Genomic DNA, 10,552 nt, shown 5'->3' with positions numbered 1-10,552 from the left:
AAAGTGGGCTACTATAAATGAATTACAAATATTTTCTATCAATTCAAAATAAATTGATGTCAAAAATTAAAATGAGGAAATCATAGTATTGGCTGCTTTGTATACTTAGTACTTAATAGTAGAAAGATGTTGCTGCTAATGTAAGTTAATCATTATTATCTCCATAGTCGACCTCCACGCGGTTTCCCTTGGAAACCGTCCTGGTTAAATTTAAGTGAAATCATCATGATAGGCTAACTTACTTATCTGTCATTTTTCATTGGTACCTTGCTAACGTATACCAATAGTGCAGATGGAGTCACCATTAGATTTTCACTCCATAAAAAAAAGAACTAGCTGTGGTCCCGGGATAGAATAGGTCATCCCTTCCTTTCCCGTGGGTGTCATAAGAGTCGTCTAAGGGAAGGCGGGGGCTGGGCAGCAGCGTCCCTCTTAAAACATCTGTAAACCCTGACCCGGATTGGCAACTACTGGTAAAACTCCCCAAAGGGGAGGTTTATGTTCAGCAGTGGATTGTTGGAGGCTGATATGATGATGATTAAGAAAAAAAAAAGTAGAAGAGCCTCTTGTTGATTTGTCATTCTTGACTATTATTGGCTACTCGTACGAACAAAATACAGCAAAAATATATTTATTAGTCCCTTGTTACGTAGTGAGTACTTGCTCTGTGGTCCATTGATGTAATTGTAATGATAAAATTAATATGTAGCAATGGGTACATTTTATATATTTTTAAATGTTTATTATTTTAAAAGTTTTATAAATATTTAAATTTACACAGTAAAAATCATATAAAATACAAATCTAATTTAAAATATAATTATGTTAATTATTATAATAATAATTATATTATATTAATTATACAGTTATTATTATTTAAGTTTATCATATAAAAAGCTTAATTACGTAGAAATTCTAGTTAGCAGTATTAAATGCCTAGATAATTAAGCTTGTAATATTATACACACACATCGGAGATTTCGTACAGAAATGCTATGTAATCCATGATTGTCACAACTACAGTAACAAGTAATATCAGTATATGTGACAATGTGTGCGTATTTACTTATCTAGTTAGGGTTAGCACAGTAAAAAATATGCGTTTCGATATATTTTATTCGTGCCAAAAAAAAAAAAACAAAATTTATAACTATTGTATTATAATACCCATGACTAGGTAAAAACTTACGACACATAACAGGTACTTTACAAAGAGTAAGTAATCAATCAATACCATTTGTATATTTAAGATTATTATTCAGGGAGTGCCTGGGATGCAAGGTACCAGACAATTCTGAAATGGGCACGGTCAATCGACCTCATTCTAAATACGCCTATAACCACTTTACATACTATTCGTAAAGACATTTTTACTGCTCCGTTTCTTCTCAGCGAATTTATTCTACAATGTGAAATAAAGTGAAAAATACCGTACGATGAATATCCGTAGAGTGGACGATTCATAAGTTTATAGGCCACACACTGGCCACATAAAATTTTATTTAACAAAACGTCATTATATAATTATTTAAAAGCTTATGTACTTGTCAGTGATATTTAAAAATATGAAAACCTAAAAAATGAACATGAGCTCTCATATTTCACTAATAGATTTGTCTAAACAATTCCCTTTTGAAATTGGTAAGTAAATTTGCCTTTCATAGGCGTGGTTATTGTATTATTATATTAAAAAGCTAGGCCTAAGCTGCTTTCGATGAAGGCTTCTGACGCAGCCCTTTTTTAAGGTTGATAATTGTATAGTAATTTCGCCTGATAATTTTTGATATCGGTTTACGTTGGTGAGTTACCAGTAAGGGATAATAAGTGGTGATGAAGTCAAATCAGGGCAATATGATTAATTCACCATGAATTAACCAAGTCAGTTTTCAGGGGGAACCGAGTGGAGGTCAACCTGAATATACTCTATATTTCCAGTAATGAAGTTGCTGGTCTTCATTACTAATAAACTTTTCCCAACTATCCGACGTAGCTTACTAGATGACATTTTACTCTATTTACATGCTTTTCTAAGTATGCTTACATACCGTAGCAATGACATTAGTTTTTTAATGTAAACCTTAAGAGGTTTGAATATTTTTGTAAGGAGAAGTAGCATAAAACTGGGTGGAGAATTACGTTATTTTAGGATTCCACTAAATACGTTTCAGTTGAGCTGTAATACCTTTTACCTAGTATTGAGTAATATAAACTTACTACACTGAATTACTCACGATGGACAGAGACATTGATTGTGTATATCGTAGTCTGAATAAAGAAACGGTAATTGGTAGGTAGGGATGAAAGAGTAAAAAACTTGCATCGTTGATCTTTAAAAATCTTATAGGAGTAAAAGTTATTTTGCATTTGCATGTAACGTTACACTAGTTAATAACGTCATATATTCTTTTGTTCATTTTTGAATTTAATTTTTGACACAAATGGCATGTCTTAATCTTAAACAGCTATTGAGCGTTATAGTAGTAATAGGTGTATTCTGTAGTCATTGAAGTTGTTCTACCACAATTACAACTTTGATAGGTCAATGGTCTTCGGTATTTAAAACAGTAAATGAAATAAAATATACCGGAATAATATATTTTATTTATTGTTGAAGTAATGAATTGATAGTTCTAATATTTGTGTAGACAATATTATAGTTTTATATCTACCCATGACCAGCCAAAAAAATGGAGAGAGAGTAAAAGAAAAAGCTACTTTTACCCACTCTGTTAATAGTATTGTTTATTACTTATATTTAGGGCATATAACAATATCTATTTAAGTATGTTTTATTTCGATGTGCATAATTAGGTCAATATTATGAATTATCATTATTTAGGTTATATATATTTACTTGCTAGCCGTCTTCAAAATTGTAATCAAGGTCTATTTTCTTTTAATCTTTCTCTCTACAACAATTTCCAAAAAACTTTTTTTATAAACCATTGTTAATAAAGCATTTTATTTCTTTTATATTATTTCCAAATATAGGCGCGCTATTTAGTAAAAATTAAGACGATAACAAAAAAATAAATAATAATTATTATTTATATAGATAACCGAATAAAGGACGAAATATGTTTCGGCGAAACATTAATTATAAGTTGCGGTCACCACGATGGCGATATTGCTGAAGAGTTATCAGATACTGAGTGGTCGTGTGAAGATAGTACAGAAAGTGAAATTTTACCAGAACAAAAAGGTGATACAATATTTGAAATTAAAGATCGAGTGGAAGAGGAAACTACTGATGATGTAGTTGTTGAAGAAGAGAATGATTTCTATTATTACTTTTTCCCCGATTGTAGTAAACCTCTGTCCCCCAAGGATAGTAAGGCAAGTATAGTTATTATGAATGGGTTACCGCAAATAAACCCTGCCATGAAAGGGCAAATTTACTGCACTTGTAAAATTGATAAAAAAGGGAAATGCGAATGTCATGATAAATTACCTTGTGAATGTGAACCTAAATCTATAGAGGAACGTGTTTGCTTAAATTTGGATAATATATGCATATGCCACGATGGAAAACCGCAAACAAAATGTACATGTAAAGGCAGTGACGTTTGTGTATGCCATTCTGACGGACATTATCAACCAATACGTGTTTGCGGTAATATCGATAAACCATGTGTATGTTATCCAGATAAGTTTCCTAGTCTTGTTTGTACATGTAAACATAAACCCAAATTTATAGAAGATATTAAATTCATTAGTAGCGAGGGAGAAAACAATGAATTGGAGATACAAACCAAAGTAAAAGATGCAATAAATATTAATGATAATACCAAACAGAGGCCTTGCGATTGCCAGAAACCAGAGCCGAAACCTTTTTGTGTATGCTTAAAAACAAAAGATTGTATATGTCAAGAAAATTCTTGCATATGCGATGTATGGAAGACTAGCGTTTGTGAACCTGTGCAGAACCAAGAATCAATTTGTAAATCTGATGATTCTAAATCAATTTTTGACTGTCCTGTTTTACCTGAATGTACTTGCGATGTTAATTCTCTGGGATGTAAATGTTTTCCAAAACCATTATGCACATGTGGTGATCCAGAGAAATGTAAATGTTTTACTGTTTGTGAATGTACGGCTCCTTGTATATGTAACAAAAATAAAAGCGATACAGAATGTATTTGTTTAAACGAATCGAAACATCATGATGATATTGTTTGCACTTGTCCACATAAAAAAGATGAAGCCAACAAATTAAAAAGAGTTCGTGCGGGGAAACATGGTTATAGGTGGTGCCATGATGTTGACCCACGACATACTTATTTTGATTATGGATATGGAAGACATGATAAAATTTCTTATAAAGTCCAAGAGCGTGATAAATTAAAAATATTAGGTCTATATGAAGAAAATAAAGAAGAAGTGTGTGCGGTTCATGAAATACGGGCTCCACAATATAAAAAGAAAGTTAGAAAACCATCTGTTGATTGTTGCAGTGCTGTTGGAGGTATTTTTGATTATTACAATGACAGAATAGCTTAGCTCTTTTCAAAACCTAATTTAAAAGGCACTTTGTTGTTTTTTATTATTAAGTAGTTATATCATGAAAGCGCACTGAACATCCTCTGTCCCATTCGTGTTTTAACCGTGAAGCAGTCGTATTTGCATTACTTTGTGTTTCGGTTTGAAGGGTGGGATATGGCAGTGAATTTAAAGAGTACAGAGGAATAATAACCTTAGTCCTCAGGAATGGCAACACATAAGGGGTATCATGGTCGAAACAGTAAACTCTGTTATATCCATGGTACTGTTCATGTTTATAGGCGATTGTTACCACTTTCCATCAGGGGGACCGTGAGCTTGTTTGTCATTCTAAGTTGGATATAAAAAATTAGGAAAGTACGCTCCCAGCCGTCAAGATGCAGGTGGGGCCTATTTTGGAAATTGAAAGTAATGCAGACTTTTCATAATACTATTAATAATGGTTTGTAATTATCGATGGATGGATGAATGGATGGATATTTATTACTTTTTTATGCAAAAAACTACTAAATGGATTTGAATAAAATTTGCCATACTTATAGGTTATTTAATACGTATGATATTTATTATATTGATTAACATGAGTGAAGTCATGGGATACAGCTAGTGTAACTGTATGTAACAATTTTGATAATTGTATATAATATAATGATAGGTATAAGCATTTCTGTGGAAGTACTTGGTGAAGATAAAGATAAGTTCTTGGTCCAAGTAGTATCTCATTCGTCAAAGGAAGGAGCGAAAACAGGATCAAAGCTTGTTAGCATCGTAGACTGCAATCTTCATACGATGGAGGAAAACAGAACTGAGTAAGGCTTGATTTTGGTATAAAAATTAATCTATATTAATAATATTACTGTTAATTTAAGTATTGTACTTAATGTATGTAGCTTAGATAAATATATATAATTTCTAGTCTTAAACAGTATAAAAACATTTTGGATTATCTGTTATAACAAAGAGAAACACATAGGTAAATAACATAGGTATATTATGATGGCCGAAATAGTTATAAAAATATTGATCTTCGTTACATTAAATAAGAAAATTTAAAATACGAATATTTTAATGTATTATTATTGCAGGCATATTACAAAAAAGAACGTAACCAAGGAGCGTCGAAATTATATGGCAATCTGTGAGAGTGGTTATTATAACAAAGTAACTCGTATTTGTGGGGAGCGCCATATTGTTAAGCGCTTTTATCATACTTTTGAAGAGGCTCATGATTTCTTATTGGAAGGTGCTAATGTCGTAATTTTAAGGTACTTGGGTCTTCGGCGCTATAAGGGAAATATTAAAACCAAAACTGTTTTGATGGATGGGACTATATGCGAGAGTATTTATGTAAGTTTACTTTAGAAATATATCTACACAATTTATAATGTAGTAAAGAGAGTTCTTATGCATAAAACAACGAACAAACAGAGTTGTGGGCTTATGGTACTAAACAATTATGGGTTTGGTTTATATTTTAAATCTTGAAATGTATGGATGGATTTCTTAGAGTGCTTTTAAATTGTTATTTTGCTTATTACATTATTATATATTACATCATATTGGCCGTTGACTATTCACTGCTGAAATTAAGCCTCCTCCTTGAGGGGTTTTGCCAGTAGTTACCACGCTTGTCAGACAGGTTGGCAACTGTAGTTAGGGTTTGGTGATGGTTTAAGAGGGACGCTGCTGCTCATCTCTCGATTAGTAAATTCTCTTAGTCGCCTCTTACGACACCCACGGAAAGGGATGGGTGGTCCTTTCTATAGCTGGACCACACGGTTATTATATAGATAGATAGATACTTTTTATTGTTTCCTCCATAAGATTACAATAGTAAATTATACTTATTATACTTACTATCTAATTAAACATTAAGAATATATAAATAAAAAAAAATAAATAAACGTTTCGAAAATCTAAATATGAAAATCGTCTTGTTAATAAGATTTTCCGCAATTACAAAAACGTAATATAATAAATATTACTAATATTAAGTAAGTTGTAAGAGGCGACTAGGGGAACTTAATGGTCTAGGAACGGACAGCAGAGTCCCTAACAGATCACCAAAGTCTAACTACAGTGCCAACCCACCTGCCAAGCATGGCAACCACTGGCAAAATCCCCTTTCTAAGGAAGGCCTATGTTTAGCAATGGACAGTTAACGGCTGATATGATGATGCCGACGACTAATATTTAGTATTGATTTTTAACGTCTTTTGGTTCACCCATTTTATATTTATACCATAGATTTCTACATTTTATTTTAAGCAACATATAATAAGCACTAAGTTTAGTAACACTCAAATTTATTAAAAGTTTTTGTATATTTATTAAAAGCAACAAAGTTCTCAGGAAGAGAAAATACTAATATTCCATTCCTAGGAAAAGTAAGTTTGTTGAAATGAAGATATTTGAAATAAATTATATTTATTTGCAGTGAATATGGTATATAAAGGGGTAGAATTAATGATCATAAGTAACTTTCATACTCAGCCAGTTTGGCATGCAACATTTTTATACATGATTCATAATTATCATTAAAAATTTTATTACATATTTTCAAGGAAATTAGTTATTATTAATTATTAAATCCTTTGATTTATCTCTATGTTTTCTCCCACGAACACCCAGGTTATGGAATGAACTCCCTGCCGAGGTTTTCTCAAGAGACTACAGCATGGAGTTCTTAAAATGGGGGTTAGAGGTTTCTTCAGGGTCGGCAATGCGCGCGTAATATCTTTGGTATTGCAGGTGTTCATAGGTAACGGTAACTGCTTACCATCAGGTGGGCCGTATGCTTATTTGCCACCACAGTGGTATAAAAAAATATTATTTTAAATATTCCATCATTATTTGTTTGTTTGTTTATTATTTCTTAGCGTCTACAGTTTAATAATAACAGTTTAATCAATCGCTATAAAATTTCGTATGCATTTTATATACATACTTTGAGAGTATATAGGTTACATTTATCCTGGCCAGTGAACAGTTGTTTAGGAAGGGGTTATTAGTTATTAGGGCTTAGCAACCCCATTGTTAGCAATATACCCTATCAGGTCGACCTACACGCGGTTCCCCTTGGAAATCATCGTGATTGATATATTGTTGAGTTCATCACGATGGGCTAACTGACCTGTATAATTTTTATTTATCATCCCTCATTGGTGCTGTACCGTTAGCGCAGGGGTTACTATTCCATTATCATCCATTAAAAAAATCTCGATCACGTGGTCGAAGTCGCGGGTAAAAGCTAGTAAAAATATACTTACGTAGAAAACGGAATAAGCTATGGAACTCACATTTGACGTAATGGGTGTCTGACATGGCAGATATGCCAGTGAAATTACTGGGCATGGAGGAATAACACCCTAGTCCTATAAAAAATGGCAACGCATTAAGGGTTCCATGGGCGCCATAGTGTATTCTTAATGTATTTTGTGATGCCCACGGTATTATTAATATAGGACGACGATTAGCTATTACGTATTTACAATTTTTTTCTATAGCCTGCAATAATAGGAGAATATCAATTTTTTATTACTATATAATTGTTTTCTCAGGTATTTTAAGCATAATTGTAATGTTAGGATAAGGAATTCAATGACGATATCACAAATAATATAAATATAGCTAAAAATAAGGAAGATATTTCTTTTTAGGTTTCTCAAGGAGTCAGTCAAGCTATTGTTAATAGTAAGGCCCTATTCGTTGTTAAGGTGGAACGTCACATCATAGAGCCTTCTGGTTATGTTCACCAAACTTTGACTGTTCTTACGCTTAGAGGTAAAATAATTTAATATAAAGTACAGATGTTTATGTCTGAATGGTTCGCCAAAGTGGAAATGTCTTGAATCTTGTATGTGCGAGATATTCCTGTAAGAATTTATAGAGAGTTCGAACTATTCATTATATTTTTTTAGGTACAATAATACTATTAGATTTGATAACAAATATTGCATGATTATAGAAGAATGGAAAGAGTTCTTAGTTTGATACGAGATTGTTTCAAAATAAGTACTCTAAATGAAAACTTAAAACTCATAATCGGCGTGGTAATAGGCCTATATTTTCCTCTTATGAGGCAAGATCAATGCTCAGTAGTGGAATGCGTAATCATGGTGTTCTCTTGTGGTGTGCTTTAGTGTAGTTATATAATTCAGTGCTTTTTCTTAAAATATAAAAGTCATAAACTGTATTTATTTATACAAAGTTTTTCTACTTATACATAGATATAAAGGCCTTAATGTGGTAATTATGATCTATAATTATAATATTTAAGGTTATGTTGTTAGTCATGAGTGGGCTGACAACAGTTACATATTGCACCTGAATCCGCTTTTGCGTGTTGTCCCCGAAAAAGATGAAATAGAATCACATGCACCATCACGAGAGAACTGGCGTCAAGATCTTCAATTACTGTCAGATTATTTGGACTTCAAGGTAATATTTTTTTTTTAAATAAATAATCCTCGTTTTTTCTATATAAATTAAATTTTTGTTTAAAGTTGGTACTTACGATTATTCATAGATTTTTATTAATTCTATTGCTCGATTATTTTTAGGAACAATTTTTATTTTTTTTTATTTAAACTGGTTATGGTAATATTTTATGTGCTTTTTGACAGTTTAAAATTATAGTATGATAAAATATATGGTTTGTTTAACAAGTTCACTGACCGAACATATACAGAGTAAAAAAATTCAATATCTTTTTAAAATAATATTTATTTAATAATTATAAATTTAGAATAAGTATTAATACTATCGGGTGTTGATATGATCTGGTATAATAGATTGAATCATTACTTTAGAGGATTGTTAGTAAGTTATTTTATAGCCTGTATTATTTTATAGCCTGTCAGTAAGTAAAAAAAAAGTAAGTACTGTCAAAAGCAAAAAGTTACAGCGAGTTGTTTTGGAATAGGCCAAATATTCTGTATTACTAAAAACGTGTATGTATAAAATTGTTAAAAAAAATTTCAACATATTATTTTTGTAATTTGTACCCGAGTCGAGGTTATATTGGCAAGAAAAAAAGCAATAACTTCCTACAATACTTTAAAAAAATAGTTATTGCTTTTTTATTCCAAATATCAATAATATATCTACTGGGTGTATTGATACGCAATATTGCACATTGGTATTCTCCTACTGATATTATAAATGCAAAAGTTTGTAAGAATAGATGGATATTTGTTACTCTTTTATGCAAGAAAAAAAAAAAAAACGAAATGGAACCGAATGAAATTTGGTACACGGAAAGATTATATTGGAACTAAGAATATGAGGTACTTTATATATTGAATGATTTACACGTGCAAAGCCGCGAAATACAACTGGTGATGAAATATTTTTTTTCTAAATTTAGAGCACCCGGTCATCAGAGGGCGCTCGGTATGTGACTGAAAGCGGCGCCCTGACGGGGACCGTCCGTGATTACCTTCAGGCTCTGTTGTTGTTGAAACCACATGACGTTCTTCACTTCACCAGGCATTATTTTAGTGGAGTACTATCAGCGCTGGACTTACCTCACAATGAATATTTTGATCCTGCGTCGAAGCATGTTAGATATTACTTTTTCGAAGAATAACTTAAAAAAAATTGTACTATAATATTTTTTAGATACTATCATCCATTTCTTTTACATATATTAATTCAACAATTATTTAGACATTCAAGCTTTTAAAAAATCTATAGATATACTTATATTATATGTACTACTTTAAATTTACATTTATACATAAATTGATATTGTTTATTTTCTGTTTATTATTTTCTAAATAAATACATAAGGAGTAATCAATGATACAAACGGTCTATAATTTTATATCCTATTTAGGTAATATGAAAAGTGACAAAGCGATAGTCATCGAAACGTTAGAACTCTTAACGGAGCTTATTATATTTTCTATATCGCATGAGAAAAGTCAGGGCTCATGACCTTTTAAGTAGGTACGAAATAACTTGCTTACTAAAGTGAAAATTCCCACAAATTGGTCTTGGCAACGAAATTATTTATTTATACAGATACAGAATAAAATCATTGTAAAGG

The 10,552-nt window shown here is 31.6% G+C and overlaps 1 protein-coding gene across 1 annotated transcript; it reads left to right on the top strand.

Moving 5' to 3' along the window:
- The first annotated feature begins 915 nt into the window (after nt 1-915).
- On the top strand, nt 916-10,290 carry LOC113512545 (uncharacterized). Its single transcript, XM_026896447.3, has 7 exons — nt 916-1,641; nt 3,056-4,465; nt 5,156-5,309; nt 5,586-5,847; nt 8,160-8,283; nt 8,780-8,940; nt 9,869-10,290. Exons 1-7 carry the CDS (start codon nt 1,581-1,583, stop codon nt 10,088-10,090), a joined length of 2,394 nt encoding a protein of 797 aa, XP_026752248.2. The 5' UTR covers nt 916-1,580; the 3' UTR covers nt 10,091-10,290.
- Nucleotides 10,291-10,552: the final 262 nt, after the last annotated feature.

The sequence above is a fragment of the Galleria mellonella genome, unplaced genomic scaffold, assembly GCF_026898425.1.
Source record: "Galleria mellonella isolate WM207_F2 unplaced genomic scaffold, CSIRO_AGI_GalMel_v1 utg64, whole genome shotgun sequence".
In the NCBI taxonomy this organism is placed as follows: Eukaryota; Metazoa; Arthropoda; class Insecta; order Lepidoptera; family Pyralidae; genus Galleria; species Galleria mellonella.
Note: the sequence above shows the minus strand (reverse complement) of the source record. Positions and strands in the feature narration are given on the sequence as shown.